The sequence below is a fragment of the Trachemys scripta genome, chromosome 2 (genome assembly GCF_013100865.1).
Source record: "Trachemys scripta elegans isolate TJP31775 chromosome 2, CAS_Tse_1.0, whole genome shotgun sequence".
NCBI lineage: Eukaryota > Metazoa > Chordata > Testudines > Emydidae > Trachemys > Trachemys scripta.
Window position 1 is genome coordinate 195,825,532 of NC_048299.1, and position 24,691 is coordinate 195,850,222.

Genomic DNA, 24,691 nt, shown 5'->3' on the forward strand with positions numbered 1-24,691 from the left:
AGGGGGGCTTTGGCCCAGGAGAGAATCTATCCCATAAAGTTGCCATCACATCCATGATTATTGATTACAAGTGACATAAGTGCATGTTTGACTTCACTACAGGATTATTAAAATATGATGAACATCAGTAATACCCAAGCAATCCCAGAAAATGACTAAGTGCAATTGTTTTCACATTCGTGTTTTCTGTTTTCAAGTCTGAACCCCTCCATTAAGCTTTTTGATATTTAACATTTGTGTAATTTTCCCACACATGGTGTAATTATCAGACTCACTAAAAATTACCTGTGTTCCTTAATTAGATACAATGCTGTACTTCACTACCTCACTGTAAGATAGTTCATCTACTATACTGTCTCTTCTTTTAGATTCCGTCTGGTTCCATTTTTGACTGAGTTGAGAGCAGTAATGGACTGGGTTTGGACTGATACCACTCTGAGCCTTTCCAGCTGGATCTGCGTTGAGGATATTTATGCTCATATATTTATCTTGAAATGTTGGCGAGAGTCTGAAAAGGTAAGAAAGCTAAGCAAGTGATTTAAGCCTATTTTTTACACCCAAAGTTAATTGCGGGAATAATGAAGAAAAGCTGCCAATTTACGAGTTCCTAAATAAAGAAAAATATATCAGAAGGCCAGATTTCTATCAGAGAGGTCTAAGGTGCATGTGCAAAAATGTTCATCCAACTGTGTGCCTGTCTCTGTGTGCAATTACTTCAGATGAAAATTTGAATGGCTTTCTGGCATCTAACTTCTCGTTTGTGCCTAACTAATTTTCCTTTCATGCATATGAGTTCTATGTAAAATCATGGTAATTTGTGTCTGCAAACATAGATGCTCAATTGTAGACCTAGATTTCAGGGGTGGATTTAAGAATAAGACAAGGTAAGCAAATGAACTCAGGTTGTCCAGAGTTGGTGAAGGAATAGCCAAACAACTGGGGCCCTGTCTACATTACAAATTATGTTGGAACACAGCCACCGCAGTTAGTGTATCATTCATGCAGACGCATACTTGGCTGCTTGCATTAGCGCTGTGCGTACTTACCGAGGGTGTTTGTGTCAGTTCAAACAGTGGTGCACCACAGGTAAATATCTCAGTATGTTCCATGTGCCACTATCTGGTGCAGTGCCTTCTGGGAAGTTTTCACAGTGTATTGTGGGATAGAAAGAATTTGCCCAGGGATCTCTGGGAGGTAGGGGTCAAGTTCCCAGCATGCAACTTGGTCCCATAATGCCATTCATATCCCATAATTTTTGCTCCCTCTTTTAAAATCCTACAAACCTGCATGGCACTGTTTGGTGTCTGCCATCTCTGACAGAAGCATGGAGCCTACATAGCTCTGTGCTATTCTCATTAATGTTGCAAATGCAGGATACCTGACTGTCAATTATTATCAGAGCCACAGGAAGAACTTCAACAGTGGGGGACATAAATATTTTTTGAGGTCAGTTTGCTAAGGGACATAAATTCAAGGTTGCTGGTGGTATTCATGCAGTTGCAGATGGTGGAGCGCTGCTTCTGAGCTCGAGAAACGAGCACTGACTTGTAGGATGGCATCATCATGCAGGTTTGGGATGACAATCTGTGACTGCAGAGCTTTTGGATATGAAAGGCCACATTCCTGAGTCTGTGTGCTGAGCTCATACTGGCCCTCCAACACAGAGACACCAGAATCAGAGCTGCAGTGACAGTTAAGGAGCAAGTGGCGATCACACTCTGGAAACTTGCAACACCGGATTGGTATGGGTCAGTGGGAAATCCACAGTGGAGGCTTTTGTCGTGCAAGTGTGTACAGCCATTAGTCATCTCCCCCACACAGGAGTGTAACTCTTGGCAATGTGCAGGACATAGTGGATGGATCTGCAGAAATGAGGTTCCCAAACTGCAGTTGGGTGATAGACGTCACACACGTCCCTGGTTTTGCACCAGCCCAGGTTGCCACACAGTACATCAACAGAAAGGGCTACTTTTCTGTGGTTATGCAAGCATTGGTGGATCAGCAGGGATGCTTCACCAATATCAATATGGGCTGGTCAAGGAAGATGCATGATGCTCACATCTTTAAGAACACAGGGCTGTTCAGAAAGCTGCAAGCAGGGACATTCTTTCCTGATCGTCAGAGTACCCTGGGTGATATTGAAATGCCAATTGTGATCCTGGGGGACCCAGTCTATGCCTTGCTGTCCTAGCTCATGAAGATGTACACTAGCCACTTTGACAGCACCAAGGAAAGATTCAGCTCCCAGCTCGGCAGGTCTCCACCAAGTACGGCATGCAGCTTGGTAGAAAAGCAGCGGATCTGCGGCTCAGTACCAAATCAATTGCCAGCCTCCACTACGCCTGCTTCAGTTCCTTTGCTTCCATGGATCACAGAGGCTGATTCCTGTCATACCCCTTTGTCTGCATCCCCTGTGCAGTTGGTTCATGGCAGTGCCAACACAGCCTCTTCTCTTCACAGGCCCAGGAGACCAAATATCTCTTCTCTGCTCTAGGCAGGAGCGCGTCTAGTGTGCGGAGCTGGCATGGTAGGTTGGGCAGTTGCACACCACAAGGGAGAGATGCCATGTGTGCTCGCCAAGCTGGGCAGTCAGGGACAGGCATTTGAAAAATACGCACAGTGTTTTAAAGGGGTTCTGGTCTCTGACCCCTGGGCAGTGGAGTTCACAATTGTGACCAGAGCAGTCACTGTCAGACACCTCTGATGTAGCCTTTCTTTCTCCACTGCCCCCTTCCATCTCACACTTCCCCACTAAAACACCCATGCGTTCACTCACCTATCACAATGCCCTTCTGACTGCCCCACTCCACACTCATACTCACCACACCCACATTCGTACATCCACTATCTTATTCTGCCACACCATCCACCGTACACTCACTACACCTCTCTCGCTCTCTCTTTCACACACACACACACACACACACACACACACACACCAGTAGCGTAGCTAGCGGGGTTCAGGGGAAGCGGCTGCTTCCCCTGACCACATTCCCCAAAAGTGGTGCCTGCAGAATGGGGCCGCGGGCTGGCTCTGGGCGGCCGGCAGAACGAGGCCGCGGGCTGGCTCCCGCCGCTCCGGGTGGCCGGCAGAAAGGGGCGATGGGCTGGCCTGCTGGCTCCCACCTCCCGGCGCTCCGGGCAGCTGGCGGAATGGGGCCGCGGGCTCCCAGTGCTCTGGGCCGCCGGCGGAACGGGGCCGTGGGCTCCCAGCGCTCCGGCCAGGACTCTAGCCCGGAGAGCATGGCCGGGGGGTCTCGGTGCCCCAGACAGCGCTCCGGATGGGGAAGCGGGGTGGCCCTGCGCATGCGCCATTCTGTCTTTCGGCAGCATTTCGCCGCATGCGCAGGGCCACCGAAATGCCACCGAAGGACTGGTGCCTTTTTTCTCCGCCGCTCCTCCTCAGCTGCAACCCTGGCTACCCCACTGACACACACCCCTAAAACACAGAACCATGCACCCACCCCCTATTTCACATACTCAAAGACCCATTTACCCACCATTTCCTGGGCACTCCTCTTCTGGATCTCACAGCGAGCACTTATCCATTCCAAGGTTCTCAGAACTGCCCTGTGCCCTCCGCTGCTTCCATGATTTTGTAGCTGCTATTTTTAAAAAATTGGACTCAGCTGGTTTAAATGAGTTAAGGTTCAGTTCAAATAAAAATCGGGGATCCTGGATTCAGTGTTACCTTTGTAAAAACAGCATCCAGATGCTTGGTTGTTTTGCCAATTTTAAAAAGAAATTAAGTGTTATTTTAGGAATAGGAAATAACCCAACCATTCAGAAAACAATAAAATGACCATATATTTGAGTGTTTACTGACGTATTTCTAGTTTTATTATAATCCTACCTTTTAACTGTACTTGATTTCAAGGTGCGTCACTTAGTTACAAGTAAATTAACGGGATATCCACACAAACCTGGCATTTAGTTGTTTATGCTAGTTACATTCCTACCATGAATTGAATCGCATTTCATCACACGTTTCAGAAATTGAGAAAGATACAGGAAGTAATCCAGTTCCAATTTTGCTCTATGTGCTGTTTTTTCTATAATAGGAACATTCTATACTGTGCTATGGAATGATTCTAGAATATACAAGTTTCCAAGTCGAAGTTGCGATGCATGTGCCAATGACACGCATTGCTACACTTGCTGATGGATTTTGCATATCTCAAAAATCTGTGTGTTAAGATCAAAATAACTAATGATAACTGAGGGTAGTTCAAGGTACCTCTCTCGCTCTGAGTGGTATTCCTGAGTAATTTGGCTATTACTAACTCTGAGCTGCTCTGTAATAGCATTAAAAGTGCCTGAAATAACCGTCTACAGATAAATGATACGTCCCTTGTGAGCTCAATATGATATTAATGAAAACAGTGTCCTGTAGTGTGAGACAAATGGTTTGACACAATACTTTTAAAATGTAACTGATTTGTTTTAAATATAGAGTTGTATTACAAATGTAATATTCTCTTAGGGCTTTATGGATTCATGTTATAAAGCAAGAACAATTTCCTGAAAGCCAGATTTCTGGCAAGTGTATGTGTGCAATGCAACTTTATTTTGTATATGCCATCTTTCATATACATTTAATTTCAAAATGCTGCACAGAGTTTGTTTGCACTATTGTTGTAGCTGTGTTGGTCCCAGGACAATCTGTAACCCACTAGCTCCTCTTTTGTGACTGCAGAGGTGTTAACTGGCAACTTCACCTTGAATGGTTAGACTATGTGTTAACTAGTTATGCTAAACAATCTGTTCCACCTTCTATTTAGCTGAGACACTCTGCCTTTCCCAGATCTGAAGAAGAGCTCTGTGTAAGCTCGAAAGCTTGTCCCGATCACCAACAGAAGTTGGTCCAATAAAAGCTATTACCTCACCCACCTTGTCTCTGTACAGAGTTAAATCCTATAAGTGAGCAGGCAGAATAAATCATAGTGATGCAAAGACATTGTACAGGCTGGTGAATCCATTAAAGCATTCAGTCATGAGGTCAGTAACAGATGGGGAGAGGAATCATAGCTGGGGTGGGAAGGGGGAGGGAAGATGTGTTTTCTGCTGTGATGGGAAAAGAGAAGGAGAGATGCAAGAAGATTGTTTTAGTCTCCAGGAGCTGCAGAAGAGAAGGCTCTCACTCCAATAGTGGACATTGGGGAGGGGGAAAGGGAGAGCAAAGATCCTGGTGCTAGGGAAGATTAAGGAGCGGGATTGGGGATCAGAGACAAGGGAAATGGGCTGAGAAGCACTCTGGGGCAAGCCCACAGAGTGTTTAAGAACAAGGAGGACAGTTTTGAATCTATCTGAAGTGTATGAGGAGTTAGTGCGGTGTAAGACCGTCTTGTGACACTGTATGTGTCTATTGCTGAAAAATAAATACAACCTTTGCTGCAATAAAAATTACAATGTTTTCAGGATCTAAAAGGTGCAATTCTGTCCAAAAAGAGATCTGAGATAAAACAAGTTTCAGAGTGGTAGCCGTGTATTTGAAGCACAGCTTGGTGAAAGTTGATGGCTTCATTTGGCAAGGAACTGAGCAAACCTTTAGGTTTTTTTAGTTTTGGTTCATATGGTTTCATGCCTTCTGTTTGAGAAGAATGTTCAAATGAACCTGCCCAGTGCTGCCTCATTTGGGATTGGGAACATGCCAAACCCCACAGAGTTTTGCACAGTTTTCACCCCAAGCCCTAAAATGACCCAGGTTCACTTGAAACTTACCTGTATGTTTGCCTGAAACTCAACCCAGTTTCAATCAAATCCCAGCCCAATTTTGACTAAAAATGTTCATGAAACTTGTCCTGAATTAGGGTTTGCCGTGAGCTATGAAAGATGTCATTATTTATTCAAACATGGGTTCATATTAAAACTGTTCCACTGATGAACACACGGTATGTTTTACCATGTGACTGTTTTTTGTTGCAGAGATACCCCCAGCCAAGAGGCCAGAAGAAAAAGAAAGTTGTGAAGTATGGAATGGGTGGCATGATTGTTGTCTTGCTGATTTGTATTGTCTGGTTCCCTCTGCTCTTCATGTCTTTAGTCAAATCTGTTGCAGGCGTCACCAACAGGCCTCTTGATGTATCAATCACAATAACCCTAGGAGGTTATCAGGTAAACGACAAAAAGAAAAGTCAATTATTGCCCTATATTTCTTTGTGCTATATTATTCTTTACATTGGGCTTACTGGAGTTACTGGATGAAACTCTGTCAAGTGAGTTATGCAGGAGGTCAGATTAGGTGAGCTCTCCGGTCGACATACAGTGGCTACGCGAGCCATCTGTAAGCTGGCCAGTGTAGACATGGTCTAACATTTATTCGCTGTCAAGTGCTGATTCAATCTGGAAAGTGAAAAGAATGTAAACAAACCTGAGTAAGATATTTGGGTGATCATTCCATATTTATCTTATCTCTTTCACTGAGGCCTACTTTTGTGTTAGCTGGCCAACTTCAGGGTCCAATTAGATCTTGAAAGAGCCCAGCTAGCAATGTAGATTGTAGGGATACCTTCATTAATCTCACTGAAAGTTGCTGGGACTTAGATACCTGAGTGCCTTGGTCACTTTTGAAAATGAAATTTGGAGACAGATTTTTAAAGGAATTAAGGCACCGAATTCTCATTGAAATTAGCGGAAGTTAGGAGCCTAAATACCTTTACATACCTGCTCCCCAGGCTCCTAAATCAGTGAGGTATTGCAATTCTAAGCAAATCAATGCCTAAATACCTTTAAAAATCTGAGCCTAAATCACCTTTGAAAATGTGACATAGACTCCTAAGTACCTTAAGCACTAAAATTTTACCCTACATTTCCCAGGAAAGGGGTTACGGGGGAGAGGAATGATCAGAGAGGCCGTTTTGGCTTTGCCTTTCTTAGGGACGAGTCTCATGGCCATTTGTGAAGTTTTAAAAAATGTTATTTCCAGATTAAAATATGCTGCGGGGCACTTGTAGCATTTACAGAAATGAACACAAAAGATTTCCAAAGTGAATATTAACTTGGAACATTCACAAACAGTCACAGGAATTCACTTCTCTAAAGGCTCTCTATCAATCTAAAATGACAGCTGTCAGAAGTGTGATAGCACATACAGAATAGCCTCCATTTGTTCTCTCATTCACATTTGCTCAGACCAATGCAAATAGATGTTTGCCTGAAAGAAATTTCAAATGATGGAATTTCCACATATTTCTGGATGGGATTGCTTAAAATTAGGACTATTTTGGAACAAAACTTGGTGAAATGTTTTGATCTAGGGGTATTTCCCCCCCACACACACACACACACACAAAATTGGACCATTTAAGAACATTTGACAAGAAATTCAGAGCTTCAGTTCTGGAAGTTTTTAGATCTTTTCTCCCATCCCTCAGAATCTCTCCCTATGGCACTGAGGACTTACATAGTCTTAGACTGAAATTCACAGAATGTTTTATTTTTAATATAGAAACAGAATGAAATACATTTGACAAGGATGTGTTTTTATTTTCCAGCCTATTTTTACAATGAGTGCTCAGCAGAACCAGCTCAAGGATTTGAATCAAACTGAGTTTGATTCATTTCAAAGAGAATATTCGGGTAATACTGTAAGTAAAATGTAGAGTGTTTCATCATTTTAAGAATTTGTGTGTATACGTCCAGTGTATTCTGATTGGCCAAGTCATTCTGTTTAATTTCCTTTGGGTGACAATCAGGGATCAATAGTGCTGGCCTTATTAAGAGGATTAGTTCCATTGAATTTGTCTGAAATAAGGACTAATTATATGATTAAGAGCTTCAAGGATGAGACCTTTAAGGGTATGTTTACACTACAATAAAATACCCGCAGCTGGCCTGGGTCAGCTGACTTGGCTCCTGGGACTATACAATTGCAGTGCATAAATTTGGGCTGGGGCTGGAGCCCAGGCTCTGGGACCCTCCCTAAGATAAACCCTGATTGTTTATCAGTAATCATTTCACTGAATAATGTCTGCAGAGCTACTTTAGGTTTCCTTGGTAAGAGAAAAGCATTCAAAAGCAGATCTTAAATGCACTTGGTAGCTAGTTTTTCAGACTCTATTTCAAAGATGTGAAACACACTTTGCATTATATAATTAGCATTTCTAACACTATAAACACCATCACATGTCTTCCCCTAAAACAAGCATGTTGCATCTTATGCCACGTTATATGCCAGCAGTTGGAACAAATATTTGTCCCATACTCTCCTTCTCCTTTGGAAACAAGATTCTGCAGGCCCCATTCTTCTATGCAGAATTCCCCATTTTCACTTTGCTAAAAGTGTTACTTATATAAGCAGAAGGGGTTTGGGGGTAGAAATGTAAAATGCATTAATTTGGACTCTCCCTGATCCACCTCACCCACAGTAGAAGGGGAAACAAAGCCAAGGTCAAAAGAAGATACCACACAACATGGCCGGGGGTATCTTGGTCCTCCTGAATTCTACCTTGCACTTATAGAAAGCCTCAAGTTACCACATGGTCCAATGGGATGTCTGGATGTCTACCTAGCATAGAATTTGTCAGAAGAATTACATATAATGGTAGCCACTTGTGCTGTGTGGCGCCCCTGTGAACTTGCTTAAAGTTTGAGGTGCCACACAAAGCAAGTGGGGACTAGAACATATATTATCTCAGATTAAAATGTGTTCTGGGTAGCCCATTCGCTCAAATGTATATTGAGGACCTCAGATACAAAAGCATAGAATCTATATGCTTAATTTTATTCAGGCCCATTTTTGCAAATGTTTTCTACCAGGTTAGGTGGGTTTTTGTTTTTTAAATCAGTTTCACTAGCAGTGCAATTTTTTTGCACATCATTGACTTCTAGTCTGGGCTGTATTTTGGGTAAACCTCTCTCCTTTTATGCCTTACCTGGTGCCTGAGGAAAACATTAATGCAAATCACTAGACTCATAATTAGTAGTACACCTATTGTTCTGGCTGACCTGTAAGAATAGTTGTGTGTTTCATGTATGTTAAACTTTCCTTTCTCTTTTTGCATGTACAGGGTGCTTTGCAGTTTCTAGAAAGCTATGGAAAAGAAGATATAACTGTAGCAGAACTAGAAGGGAATTCAAATTCATTGTGGACTATCAGCCCTCCCAGTAGAAAGAAAATGATTCAAGGTCTCCGGGATTTTTCTGCTGAGTTCACTCTAGTTCTTTCATGGAGTATTCAAAGGTAATTAGTATGATGATATTGACAGATTGATTGTTGGTCTAAGACTGCTGGTTTAGTGGAAGTGTTTTGCATTGCCACTGTATGTGTGATGTGTTTATTTTCCCATACAATTCTCTCATTCACCAGGTCAGGAAGGCTGAGAGGGGGTGGCTGGGGAGGAGATGGGGAAGGGAATGCTCTTTCTCACTCAACAGTGAGCCCTCCTAGCAACAAAAAATAGCATTCATGGATTTTAAAAGGGGGTTGCCTTAGAACTTCTGAGCAAGAATGCCCTTGGCCAGGATCTAACACCTCCAAGGTGGAAACTATAAAAGCAGGAGTAAAATGATCTGAGAATCAGCATGGAAGAACATAGGGGAAAAGCAAGTTCAAAAGTAGGACTATAGTGCTTGAGCTTTTCTACCAATGAAATATTTTTACCAAGCCTACTGCAGATCTTATTCGAACATGCAGTACTCTAAAGAGCACTTTGTTTGTGACTGTGCTGATATTGTAGCTTTGGTGACCAAAAGACACTTTAAAAACAAGGTGCACATAGACCTTGCAAACAAGGTGTAGGCCAAGATTGTCAAAAGTGACTAGAGGTCTTGGCTTCCTCAGGTTTTGAGTGCCCAACCTACAACACTCTGGAGACACCTGATTTTCAGACAGTGCAGAGCATTCACCCTCTGAAAATCCAGTAATTTTAAGGGGCCTCAGGTTGGGCACCCAGAAACTGAAATCCTAACCTAAATCTTCAAAGACAACCATTTATTTGGGGTGCCCCAAAGGGGGTTAAGAGAAAAATATGAAAATCCCAACCTTAGTTTTCAAAAAACAATGAACAGACTAATAGGAAATCTGCTTCAGACAACATGCTCATCAAAACTTATGTAAATTAAACACTTTGAAGGACCAGGCCTTTGGAAAAACATTTGGTATAAGCAGATAATTGAATGGGGAAATGAAATTAAGGTACAAAAGAGAAGTCCTCTTACTGAGGATTTACACCCTCAAGAGCTATTGGTCGTACCCTGTATGCTGTAAGGAATTAAATAGCAAGACACGAGATGAAAAGCAGTTTTGTTAACTACCTGAATATCTCGAGCAGGGGGGCTGGGTACAGCCTGCAGGCTAGATCCAGCCCACTGCTTCATTTCATCCAGCCCGTGGCAAGTCTCCATGCCGCGTGCCGGAAGTCCCAAGCCTCGGCATCCCCCAGTAGTGCTGGAGCCGCTAACGCTGGCTTGCCCTGCTGCAGGAGCAAGCTAGGGTTGCCAGGCCTTTAAAAGTCTGGTCAGCTCCGGGCACAACCAGCATGTCCCGGCAGCCCCTAGGAGCAGGGACGATCAGGGAAGTTCTGCGCGCTGCCCCCATCCCCTGCGCAGACCCCCTGCCCCTCCACCTAGGGGCCGGACATGGAAGCCACTTCTGGGAGCAGCATGGAGCCCCAGCAGGCAGGGAGCCTGCCTTAGCCCCACTGTGCCACTGCCCGGGAGCCACCTGAGGTGAGCACCGCCTGGCCAAAGCCCTCACCCAGAACCCCCTCCCGAACTCCAAACCCCTTGGCCCCAGCCCAGAGCCCCCTCCAGCACCCAAAACTCCTCATCCCCAGAGCCTGCCCCCTCAGCCGGAACCCTCACCCCCTCCCATATACCAACCCCCTGCCCCAGCCCGGAACCCCCTCCCACTGCCTGAACTCCTCATTTCTGGCCTCACCCCAGAGCCTAGGGGAGGCCCCAAGCCTCCGCAACCCCCATGGGGCTGTGTGTGGCCCATGACTGATATTTTCTGTGGTCAGTGGCCCCGATAGAAAAAAGGTTCTCCACCCCTGATCTAGAGCCACCTTGAACTAAGTAGAGACAATGCCTATTCCCTTCATTGGGGCTTGCATCCATTTACTCTAGGGCTCATTTGCCCCCTGACGTACAGTCTTCCCTTCAAGCTTTGCTACACTCCTGTAAGAGCCATGCTGAGGCGTGCACAGATTGCACATTAATAAGAACAGCCATACTGGGTCAGACCAAAGGTCCATCTAGCCCAGTATCCTGTCTACCGACAGTGGCCAATGCCAGATGCTTCAGAGGGAATGAATAGAACAGGAAATCATCCAGTGATCCATCCCGTCGCCCATTTACAACTCCTGGGAATTGTAATATCTAACCCTGATAAAAGAATCATGCAGATGGACACCTGGGCTCCTATCATAACAGCTGTCCCTTCACAGCTACATTACTAGGAATTGTGTACATAAATCAAAAACAAACATTGGACCCATAATAAATAAGATACTTTATTTAAGATTTAAAATTATTTAATTAGACCTTTTTTATTACCGTGGTAGGATAGTCTGTTATCCAGTGGAAATATAGCTCCCTCCTTTATTCAGAGCTAGTCCATTTTTAATACTCCTCAACTAATCGATCAGTTATGTTTGTTTAATTAAAAACAGTAATAAATTGGATCAAAAATTGGATCCTTTATCATTGGGAAGCAGTGGACTATATAGTAAGTGTGACTGAATATTACATGATCAACATTAACCGCAGTGGAGTCCAAGCTTGGTCAGCCTGAAGGCCAATCATCTGATCTTAAAAATGTCAGGGGACCGCAAGACAGGGGACACATGCAAGTCCACTGTTGGGGATTCTCCCAACATCGAGGCGTCTCCAGCAGGCAGAGAGCTGACACAGCCAGCTCCTACTCCCTCCCTGCAGTCCCTGGCACAAAGGGGATGTAGAGAGAAATGAGGGGCTGCGGTTGATTTGCACTGCGTTCCAGCTGTCTACAGCTGCCATATGCTCTAATGGGGACTGTTGCCAGCTGATGGAGGTTGGAGCAGTCACAGGGCTGCTCTAATTCGGGCTGGGACAGAGAATCAGGGAACTGTGTTATAATTGGCTCTTGATTTCCAGCTTCTCCTAAGCTATCCTCAGTGACTGGAGGGGGGGAGAGGGAGAAGAGAGTTGGAGAGGGTGGCCTGTCTTTGCCAGATGCTCCCCTAGGCTCATGTAGAGCCAGTTAAGCTCCCATACTACTCTCCCTGAAGCTCCCACAGCCCAGCAAGGAAGCAGGCAATGGAGCTGCCACAACTTCCCTCCTCTCTGTCCTGCGATAGTCAGCAGGGCAGCTGCTGATCAGCTGGACAGAACCTTATTGGCTCATCCCATCAGTGCCATAGGGGTTGCAAAGGACATGGTGGGAGGGAGCTGGGAAAGCCGTGCCCCCCATCCATTTCCCCATGGCGCACAGGGCTGATTCAGGCACTTCCATTTAAAAATCACCAGGGGGAACGTGTTTTCTGTTCATAATCAAATACGCATTTTCATCTTGTCTCAAGGGCCCCAGGAGCCCTCAGCCTAGACTCCCTGATTTATAAGTGGTGTATGAGGGAAGGGATGAATACCATGTTCTTATTTCATTTGTACGTGAGCCCACTGATAATGAAAGGCTTTAGAATCACTCAGAGAGCGTTTGTAGCTGAAGTTGTGGTGAGTCAGGCAACAAGGTGTCGTGCCATCTGCCAAGGCCAACGTCTGGCCTCTGTGTTCAAAAGCAAGCCATCGGGCAGGTTTCTGTGTAAGGCTTCTATTTTGACTTTGACGCAGTAAGTAAAATTATAGTCACATTGTACTATCAAAAATTGCTGCTAAACCGTATAAAGCCATCATCAATAATGACAGAGTGGGGGTTAGGCCACTACACATCCTCTGGGGGGTCCACATGCTGTATCAGTAGCCTGATGTTTGACAGGATACTGTGGCAGGGTCATCAACACCGTGCAGATAGACTAGCAACCCCACATCAGCTAAGCACAGCACAGAGGACTGGACGTTGTGTGGTATTGAGCTTCAGTATCTGTTTTCTTTTTCATTTATTATTATAGAAACCTCTCTCTCGGTGCAAAAGCAGAAATAGCATCGGATAAGCTTTCCTGTAACCTACTGAACAAAACTAGAGAAAATATCGCTACAATGATGTCTGGGGATCACACGGTAAAGAAGGTGTAAGTTATGTTCTTGACTTGTTCGTACAGATGTTTCTCTTAAAGCAGATTAAGCAAATAACTGACTGGTGCACAGTTGGGTTATCTATAATGTAATCTCTTAGCATAGCATATACCATAAAACTGAAACATACTTCACTGAGTGCATAGCAAAATGGACAGTCACCACCACCACAACTGAGTACATTACTCAAAGCTCTGAGTGAGGGCCACACCTTGCACCACTAGTGGGGCAGCTGTGAAAGGAATTGTGTTTTCTAGCACACCGGGGGAGGGAGAGCATGTATGGATAGTGCAGCATACTGTGTCCTCCTCGCCAACTCCGCTTTCCTGGCAACAAGAATTGGTAGAGCCCCTGGCTTTTGCACGGAGACTACAAAGGGGTGAAAATTCCTAGCACCTACACAAAGGCCAAGGACATTCTAGCCCTATACTAATAACTGTTACTTCAAAGGTACTATGCAGTGCTGGCGTAGCTGTGTCAGTCCCAAGATATTCGAGAAAAAGGTGGGTTAGGTGATATCTTTTATGGACCAACTTCTGTTGGTGAGCGAGACACGCTTTCCAGCCACACACAGCTCTTCTTCTGGTCAGAGTGTCACAGCTAAACACAAGGTGGAACAGATTGTTTAGCATAAGTAGTTAACACACCTTTCAAAGGACCATTCAAGGTGAAGTGGCCCTTTAACACCCCTGCGGTCATAGGGAGGAAAGGAAAGAGGAGGAGGAGAGAGAGAAAAAGCAGCTAGGGAGGGAGTGAAGTTGTTAATGGGTTATAGATTATGGTAATAAGCCAAAAATCCAGTGTCTCTGTTCAGTCCATGATGTTTAGCATCTAGCAAAGTTATGAATTTAAATTCCCAGGCTTGTCGTTCGAAAGTGTTGTGCGGGTTTTCTGTAAGGATAAGGACTGATAGGTCAGATATAGAGTGATCACTAAATGCCTCAAAAGCAAATATGTGGGTGAAACCAGACAATTGCTACGTTCTCAAATGAACTCTCACAGAAAAATAATAAAAGGCAAAAACACAGTGTCACCTGTGGGTGACTACTTTTCACAAAGTGATCACTCTGTATCACTGCAGCGTTTTTAACATAGACCTACCCTAAGATTCCAGGAATGTCACTCTGAAGCCTAAAATGTCTGAGTCAGTGCAAAGCAACAGAAACAGCTACACACATGGTTGAGAGCTTTTTTTGTTCAGAATGTATGTAGGTCTATTGCACAGATATATGGCTGCATATAGGTCTATATTGTATCTCTTTGCATGTCTTTTAAATATTTTATTTCTCATACTTTTTAAAGAAAGGCATTTCCTGGAGGGTGTGGATCTGTTTGAGGCAAGAAGTAAATGATGTATTTGTAATTCCCGTTCTCAGAAGGCAGTAATTTTATAAAAGAAACACCCACTCCCACATGTTCTTCCCCGTGCTTAGCACTAGCTGAACACTGTACTATTCAAGATTATAAACATTTCCATCAATGTGCTTCATTTATTTATCAAGTGATGGTGTGCTGCCTCTCTCCTTCTTGATGGTGCGATACAACATTTTTGTTTAAGTGGGAAAACAAAGGAATGCATTCCCCAGTCCCTCACTCCTCCCTGTGCGCACACATACCCAACATTCATGGTTAATGACCGACGAATGGGGAAATTTTGAATGGAACGCTTTGGTAAAATATTGGCAGAACATCACTGGTAAGTCCATCAAAGTCAATGGAGTGACACTGGTTCAAAGCTGATGTGAGATCAGAACCCAGTCCAAAAATTACAGCAAAGTACTCTCCTCCTTCAAACTGGAATCATATTCTACAGCTGCCCCAAGAGGGATGTCTAAGTGAGTTTATAAAGATACAAAAATCTGGAATTATTTGCTGTCACATTTTTCTTGCAGGATGCTAGAAATGATGTTTCCATACTATCTCAAGGCACCTAGTGATTCTCTGGCAAAACCCATCAAGCAGCTATGGAAAGGTATGTACTCCAAGCTGTGATTATCATTGTGTATTCTTTTTTTCATTGTGAAACACACAAGGCTGTTTAGGTAATAATGGGATCGTGTCAAGGACGGTTGCGCTGCTGCTTTGCACTGTTGTACCTATTGTGTGGGTAAATGGAGGATATTGGGCTCGAGAGCTATCAACCCAGCACCTTTCACACAAGAAAAACCCTCAAAGCTTTGTTTAAATACTTAGCACTTATATAGAATGTTTTAGCTGAGGGTCTGAAAGCACTTTGCCAAAGGTGTGTTAGCATTGTTTACCCCCATTTTTTTGAGATGGGAAAATGGAGGCACGGAGAATTTAATAGCAACATTTTAAAACTTTGATACCTGAATTCAGTCATCAAAATTCATAGCTAGGCATCCTCATGGGTTTTCATTTATTATTATTACTATAATCATTAGTATTAGCATTATGGTAGATCTAACCAAGGATCAGGGCCCCATAGTGTTAGGCCTTGTACAAACAAGTAAGAATTAACTGCCCAAAAACTTTGTTAATGCAGTTAAAACTTTGTTAAGGTTGATTCGCAGTGCCTCATGCTCTGCGGGAGTGACAAGTGCACCTGTACAGAAACTGCTGAAACCCAGGAAGTATACAGTTAAGGTACACACTAGCCCCAGCCTGTAACCTTAACTCTGCCCTCTTTGAGTGATGCCTCTACCCACCCCTGACAGACATTGTAGCACTCTCTCCTTCCAGGTAATATGGAACATTGTGGAGACACAGCATGTGGGCACAGTAGAAGAAACCGTCAGACCATGGCAAGCTTAGAGAACACCAGCTGACTACACCTAGCCTCTATTCAACCACTCCTACATGCACCAACTACCTCGAACTCACCAGTTGTTACAACCCCTTACAAATCCGTTGGCCATTGTACTAAGGATTTCTCCGATCGACCACCTATACTTACCTCTGTAATGCCCTGTAGTGTATGCTACCCGACTATTATAAATCCCCAGGGCAAGAACATAACTCAGCCCAGAAACAAGGGGATTGTGATCCCTTTGGGTGCATTTGCTCCTCTCATGTCACAGTGTGAGTTGTGGCAATCTGCTGCAAGTAGTTCCTGCACAAGTCAGTACAGCATCCCTAACACAGCGAAGATCAGATCGAGTGCATGCAAGTGAATGAGAGAATACAATTCTGTGGGACACAACACACACGAAATGGCACATTTACCAAGTCATTCCTCAGGTCTGCTTATTCTAGGGCAGGCCTGCCTGTAACACACTTACAGTATAGCTGCAGTGGCTCCAGGGTTAGGGGAGGCGAGGGGGTTTCCTGGACCTGAGAGGGGCCCTAGGAGCATGTTCAGTGACAGTGGTGCAGGGTGAGCGTGCTGCCAGGGGGAAGTGGGGGACCCCTCCCCCGGAGCTCGCTGCTGCCGGCGGGGAGAGGGATGGGAGGAGTCCACCCCAGAGCCCTCACCTGAGGGGAAAAAAAACACGCAACTTAAATTCAGCGGTCAGTTTGGGGTATGATAATGTTTAGCACCCTTTAAAGTATATAATTGGTTGTCTATGGGTACAACAAAATATAATGTATTGAAGCAGGTGAGTGCTGCTTCTGACTTTCCACTTTTAATTGGCCCTTGTAATCTTGTGGCGCCGGCGCGTTGTAGCTTCATTTTATACCAGCAACAAATTCTTGATTTGTAGGGCCAGTAATAATCAACAATGAATAAATTCTTAATAAAATTACCCAGAGAAAAAAGAAGAAAAGGGTAATTCATCAAGTGACTGCCTGAGTTCGACACCCAGCTTTCAAACTGAAGTTATACAAAAGAAAGATACAGCAAATCTCCAAGATAAGAAAAGGAGTTTTCAGCAGTCTTGGCTATCAAGATTTCCATGGTTGGAGTACAAAGTGAATTAGAGCTTTTTGCTCAGTCTGCAAAAAGCGTTCTGAAAAGAAGATCTTCATATTTTCTACGAAGGCTGAACCAATGTTTATTTCGTCCGGATTTCAAGATTGGAGACACACATTGCGTGGTTTTACATCACATGAAAAATCCTCCTGCCGCAAGGAAGTGGTAATGAAGTATGCTGCTCTGCAATCGCAGGTAAATGTTTCTGCACTAAATGTTGGCCAGTTACAGGAAAGAATCACAATCAGCTAGGAATGCGCCGCACAAAATTTTTAAGTGTTCAGTACCTAGCTCAACAAGGAATAGCATTACGTGGACATAATGAGAGTGATTCAAATTAGATGCAGCTCTTCTTGCTACGCAGTACAGATTCAGAGGAACGGAGACAGTGGCTTAGTCACACAAAATACAAGTGGCTGTCACATGAGGTTATTAACAAAATGATGGCAATGATGGCGCTAAGACAAATTGTGCAAAAGATAAAGGCTTCAAAATTTTATGCTATTGTAATGGATGAGACTACTGATTTGTCAAGAAAAGAACAAGTTTTTCTTTCGGGTTCTTTTCTAGTGAAAGCTGAGAGATTTATGAGGAGTTTATTGGGTTTTACTAAACTGACGCAATTGATGCTGCTTCTCTTCAAAATTGTGGAAGATACACTTCTCAGGTGTGTTCAGGTTACACTTTTCTGATTGCCAGGGGCAGTGTTATGATGGAGCCAGTAATGTGTCCGGCAAATTTACTGTGGTCCAAGCCAGAGTGAAGGATCAAGTGCCGAGAGTGGAATTTGTGCACTGTGCTGCACGTTCCCTTAACCTTGCCATGCAGGATGCCCTGCATCATAATCCAGAATTTCGTGATATGTTTTCGATGGTGAAAGAGCTCATCAGTGCCTTCAGGCAGTTACCAAAGCATATGGCAGCATTCAGAGAGTTTCAGAGTGAAGGGGCGCCTTCTTTATGACCATTGTGCCCAACAAGGTGGACACTAAGGATCAGTAGCATTAAATCACTGCTCCACAATTAGGAGGCCATGATGAATTTTAGTTACTCTTCAGATGAATTTGGCTCAAAATGTAGTGGATTCTCGAAGAACTTCAGTCTTTTTCAACGTACTTTATACTAACCGTTCTTGAGAAAGCCATGGGTCCTGTAGAAGAAGCTAATGCAAAAATCCAAAGCCCAAATGTGTCATTGGCAAGCGTTATGAAAAAGTTGTCCTGTTGCAAGAGGTGTTGAGCGGGATGCACACCGACTCATCATACAGTCACTTCTGGGAAACAACAGTAGAGAAGGCACTGAGATGGCTCGACCATGGAAGCCTTCCTCACACCTTCAGTGACCCCAAAGAGTATTTTCATCAAATATATGTCGGGATCATTGATGCTTGCAAAGTTGCCATTGAACAGAGGTTTTCAACAGAAAGCTTTACATTTGCAGTAAAATTGGAGAAGCATATAACTGATGCAACAAATGGCTCGAAACAGGACATTGTCCCAATAAGTGAAGCTTTCCATGGTGACATTAACACAGACAGGCTATCTCTTCATTTAGAAATGTTGAATGATATTTGCAGATTGAGAAATTGCCAGCTTAATTCGGTGAGCGAAGTGAAGCAATTTCTGAAACAAAACGAAGGCTTGAGTGATGTTGTCAGAAGTTACAGTTCTCCTGAAATTATTCTACACAATTCCAACTACAACCGGCACCACTGACTGATAATTCAGTTGACTGCTCAGACTGAAAAATTATTTGCGAACGACAATGAGCCAAGAACATCTAAATCACTTGGCATTTCTCCACATTCATAAGAACTCTACCTCTGAATTGGACATTGCAAGTCTCCTGGATGACTTCATTTCAAGAACCAAACAGCGACGAAAAGTGTTTGCTGCCTCCTGAAGAACATAGCAAAGAAAGGGGCTACATTTGTTGTGATTTTAGAAAGTATTTGCTTTTGAGGGTTATTGAGCCAAGAGTGCTTGGTTATTTCCATATTCAAAAGAGTATTAATAAAGTTGATATTCTTAGTTAAATATTTTTTTCTTAGAATAGTGATATTGTGCAATATATAGAAGCTGTTAAATGCTTACTGTTTCCAGTCCATTTTAACATTATTTTAAAAAATATATATCAGCTTACAAGGCAGGTGTGGGAAGTGGGGGCAGGACTTGGACCCTTCCTGGGCACCACCAAAAATTATACAAACCTGCCGCCCCCATTCTCAAAATCTACCCCAGAGAACTCTCAATCTAGGGCATCGGATCTTGCGGAGACATGATTAACTTTACACGCTTTGTAGTCCCGCTGAAGTTAAAAGAGCTAATGTTAAGCTCTTGAATGAGTCCTTGCAGGGCCTAGACACAACCAGTTTTCAGAAGTAATTTTAAAAGGCTAGAGAACCATTGTAGTACTGTTCTGTAAACTAGTTTAAAATGGGTTCTAAGATTGTTTTTATTGACTTATTTTTAGGTTGCACCATCACTGTGTCATATTAATAAGCAACTGATCCTAACAAATTTGACTTATTGATAACATGCTTGTTTGTGTTCTTTTTCTCTTTCAATAGAGGGGAGGATGGAAAACATCACTGTTTCGCTTGTCAAAAATGAATCTAAAGATGGGGTTCGTGAATGGTGGGTTCTCAATCAGCTTGGAAAAAGATACAGACAGGAAGAAAGTCTTGAACTCTTTGTATTCAGTGACAAAGTTAGCCCTCCTAGCCTTGGATTCTTAGCTGGCTATGGGTAAGAGAGAATCTTATACTTAAAACCACAGTACTGTCTATTAGACATAATTTAAGGTGAACTAGGAAATTTATCTCTTGTAGACCAGGGTTTTGTGTTCCTATTGTAATAGTTGAGAGCATCACAAATACCTAAAATAAATCATAGAGGAGCAGGACTGGCCCTAGCCCCACACAAAAAAAAAGTGCATTAAGAAGAGAGTAAATTTCATGATTTTATGGAGATTAAGATCTTCTGTTTTAGCCTCTCTAGCGGCCTTCATAGCTATAACATCAGGGTATCAGAGGCACAGTATTCCTTATCTTAGGTGGAATAAGAACCCTTCACTCGGGCCCTAACTGCTGGCTAAAGAAATTGATTTTAAACTATTTTGTTTTAAAATAGGTTTGTCATTCTCAATTATAAATAGAGACCAAATTCTGCCCCGTGATGTTTTCCCATTCATGCACTCTCAGGGTCGGGGATTTTCCCCCCTACACAAGATCCATGTGGAGAGAGGTCTGCACCATGATGGTTGTTTCACCATCCTGCTGCTTACCCTGCAAAAGAACCCTCCCTGTGGTCAGGAACGTACAGCTGGGAGGGAGAGGGGGACAAGGCCAAAGAGAGGACATGCATTGTCTTCTCCCATAACCCTGCAGGGAAATTAACATGGTCTGAGTCTTTTCTGCTTATGCCCTCCCACGTTGTGAAGTATTCCTTCATGGGGGTTCCAATGGAGGAAGCATTAGCAGCCCACCTCCACTGGCCCCAGAGAGAAGTCAGTAGGCCCCAGACCTTGTAGAGAGTTATGGTTAATCCTAGCCTCCAGCATATCTCAGGGATCTGCAAGTTCTGGTTAATTTAGAGAAACCTTAGCAGAAAGGGAAACCTGCTGGAGACACTCTCTGCAGGAATGATTTGGGGGAACCTGCAGTAGGAGATCCCCAAGAAGATTCCTCTCCTCAGCACATTTTCCACATGAGGTGGAGTTTTTGTCCCTTTATGATTGTAATAGTATACAATTTTAAAAATATTTTTAGAAATTATTTTATGAGAAATGTTTAGATTTTGAATTCCATTATTCCTAGTGTGTAACACAGTTGATTCAGTAGAAATGGTCATGTTTCTTAAACCCATCACCACCTTAGTTTTATCAGCATTTGCCTGTATTTGGTCTTCTAACCAGATTAGAAAAACATCTTTAAACTCTTTCCTCTCTTGCTTTACAGTATAATGGGACTTTACGCCTCAGTTGTCCTGGTGATAGGGAAGTTTGTCCGTGAGTTCTTCAGCGGGATCTCTCACTCCATCATGTTTGAAGAACTACCAAACGTGGACCGTATCTTGAAATTGTGTACTGACATTTTCTTAGTAAGAGAGACTGGAGAACTGGAACTAGAGGAAGACCTGTACGCCAAATTAATATTCCTGTACCGCTCACCAGAGACGATGATCAAATGGACTAGGGAAAAAACTAATTGATCTCTTTGGAGTCACACTGCAAATCAAGTTGACTTCATCTGAATTTTAAAAAAGCACAATATTCTCATAAGAGCTAAGCCTTTTATAGTTAGGTAGCAATGATTTTTCACTGACTGAGTCCAGGAAGCTACTTCCTTAGGAATCCATGCTGCCTTTCAAATTAAGGATTAATGGTGAAGAAGATTGGTTTGATTTTTTTTTAAATGCCCACTCCTCTAAAATCAGGGGACCTTGCTTTGTAATTTAATCAACCAAATGTTCTGCATCCTTGACTGGGATGTTAATCTTCCGGACATTACATTTCTACCGTTAAAGAAAAAGGAAAGAAAGAAACGATCCCTTAGATGACTTCACTGGACCTTTTCTGGAGCGATACAGTTTGTGCAATATGCTGTTGTACGTCACTGACTTTCAAGATACAGTAATGGGAATCTGACTAGCTTCAGGAAAACAATGCCAAAAGGCCATAGTGCGAGCTGAAGAGATGCTAGCCATATCCATTTTTAGAAAAGCAGAGGTTTTGATGTACCGAAGACTCTTTGGACAACCCTCTGTAAGCAAAAAGAAAACAAGTGACAATCTCTTTAATTACTTTATTTTATTTGTACAGTCCCAGGAGACATTTCCATGAAACATCAATGACTTTTCTCAGGAAAAAAAAACTTGGTTTTAGCACTTAGTTAAACCTTAATGAATTATGGAGTATTGGGATGTTCTGCTGGGCTATCTTCCCACAATTACTGCTTTCCTTTAGACAGAGAAAAACCAACTGAATGACTAAGGAGCTGTTTCACTTCTTATATCTCTTTGAAGACTGAATAGTGTGTGCTACTCTGTGCTTCCCCACTACATGCTTTTCCCGCCATTTTGATGATTTAAGGCAATGGTTTTGTTATCTGATATTCTCCTTCCAGTGTTTCAGGTATACAAAAATGTTTACATATTCCAATTTACATTTTTACATCCGAGACGGGTTTTTTAAGTTCCCAAATATAGAAGTACATATGAGCTTGAAAAATGGCCTTTTCTTAAATTACTATTGTTGGTGACACAAACGGTTCATTAGAGAACATTCTAGCATGAAAATTTATGATTGCAATGTAGGTTTAATTCCATGTTAAAAAAATGCAATTTCTGAAAAACAAAATCATTGAGTGGGTAGGGTATGTTAAAAGGTTATACTGTGTAGTTTTGATTCAGTAATGACTTAAAATAAAGCACATGATGCAAAGTCATTTTAGAAGTATTTTTTCTTCTTCCTCTTTACACTAAATGGTAAATGTCTTTATATAGTTAAGATATTCACAGTGGAGTTAAGGCCAGTGACAAATGAATCACATTCTTTCAGTTTTCAGAGTGGTAGCCGTGTTAGTCTCTGAGGAGTCCTTGTGGCACCTTATTGCTTTTGCTGATCCAGACTAACAAATGTATTTGGGCATAAGCTTTCGGGGGCTAAAACCCACTTCGTCGGATGCATGAACTGGAAAATACAGTAGTGAGGTATAAATACACAACATATGAAAAGATGGGAGTTGCCTTACCAAGTGGGGGGTCAGTGTTAACAAGCCAGTTCATTTAAGATGGAAGTGGGCTATTCTCAACAGTTGACAAGAAGGGAGGAAAAATCACTTTTGTAGTGCTAATGAGTTCAATGTAATCAAGGTGACCTATTTCAAAGAGTTGACAAGAAGGTGTGAGTATCAGCAGGGGGAAATTAGTTTTTGTAGTGACCCATCCACTCCCAGTGTTTATTCAGGCCTAATTTGATGGTGTTCAGTTTGCAAATTACGGTAATTCCAGTTCTGCAGTTTCCTGTTGGATTCTGTTTTTGACTTTTTTTTTGTTGAAGAATGGCCACTTTTAAGTCTGTTATTGAGTGTCCAGAGAGGTTGAAGTGTTCTCCTACTGGTTTTTGAATGTTATAATTCTTGCTGTCAGATTTGTGTCCATTTCTTCTTTTGCGTAGAGACTGTCCGGTTTGGCCAATGTACATGGCAGAGGGGCATTGCTGGCACATGATGACATAGATCACATTGGTAGATGTGCAGGTGAACAAGCCCCTGCTGGTGTGGCTGATGTGGTTAGGTCCCTTTCAGTTAGCTGCTATTTATTATATAAATGATATAGTCAGACAGGAGAGGGCAAAAAATACAAGGTAACTTTCAACTGAAGGGACAATTGTAGCTTTATTGGCACATCTTAATGCAGGGCTTTATAAAAACAGCACCGTTGAAATTATAACACACTTACCCTCTTATTCAGTGCTTCCATGAAAGTGGTGTCAGTTCCATTCTATACCCTAACAACACATTTTGGACACTATAAAGTGCATAAGAAAATAAACTGCTTTGTTATATTGTAACAATAAAATCAAGTGGTGACTGGAAGGCTATTTGATTTCTTCATATACCATAAAGAAAAGGTGGCGTTTGTTCTAGAGGGCTGGCAAGATTTCTGGTTGTGCTGAACATTCCTTGTGGAGTGATTTACTCTTCAGCTTGTAAGTCTAGTTCTTCCTCACACCAGGGCCATCATTTGACTCTATGCAGGGGTCACAATAGAACCAACATAGGGATTGGCTGACATAACGGAGGCGATAAATCTAACCTGTGTGTATACTTTGATCCTCTGTGTTCCCCTTTTCTAAACTGAAGAATAAGGTACTGGGAGTTAAATGGAGCTGGTGTGTATTTCCAAAATGTACCAGCCAACCAGCCTACTTTGATCACTATTGTTTCTCTTCCCTCCTTAACAGGCTTTAAGAGAGATATGGGTTGGGGGTGGCGGGGAGGAATTAGTTGTGTCTGGATCATTGTTGTTGGACAGATGCACAATTAGGACTCCACAACCAAAAGGTTTTGGAATTGGGGGTAGTGTTGGGTATGCTCAATAGATTCCCTGTAGCTGGGCTCAGACGTGAGATGGGAAAGGAGTCAGAGCAGCTGCTTTACATACGGCTCTGTGCCCTGTGTGGGTTGTGCGAAGCTGAGCTGTAAGAGCAGAAAGCAGGCTGTCTTCCCCTCACTCTGAAGCATTTTGCAGCAGATTAGCGATATTGAGAAGCCTTGGGCACGTTGTTTATAGAAATGGGAAAAATGGGAGAAAAAACTAATTTTTAATTTTAATAGTATACTTGGAATGTAGTTTGAGTTTGGCCAAACTGTCTTAGTTAAGTTGCTCATCAAGTTTTCTCTTATGTGATTATGGGGGAAAGAGTCATTTATGTTTTGCTGGTCTTTGTTTCATTGTTTTCTTGTAACAGGTTTGGGTTTTTTAACATATATGCTTAAACTGCATGGTTGGTTAATTAGTTAGCAACGGAGGAGGAGAAGGAGTCTGCATGGATTCTAAGTGGAGATTTCTATAAGCAAGTGGCAGGAAGATGTTGCAGTGCTTTTGACCCAGCAGCCTAAAGATTTTGGTGGTCAAAGACAGAC

General features: G+C 42.8%; 1 protein-coding gene across 1 annotated transcript in view; it reads left to right on the forward strand.

The window, feature by feature from the left end:
- The window catches only part of PIEZO2 (piezo type mechanosensitive ion channel component 2), a gene marked incomplete in the record, with an annotated part of 436,326 nt that extends 413,837 nt beyond the window's left edge, over positions 1-22,489 (forward strand). The window contains 8 exon segments of the mRNA XM_034762599.1: positions 369-516; positions 5,926-6,114; positions 7,494-7,586; positions 9,009-9,181; positions 13,047-13,166; positions 15,063-15,142; positions 19,613-19,790; positions 21,002-22,489. Coding sequence (XP_034618490.1) covers positions 369-516; positions 5,926-6,114; positions 7,494-7,586; positions 9,009-9,181; positions 13,047-13,166; positions 15,063-15,142; positions 19,613-19,790; positions 21,002-21,254 — 1,234 coding nt within the window.
- Between the last annotated feature and the right edge of the window lie 2,202 nt (positions 22,490-24,691).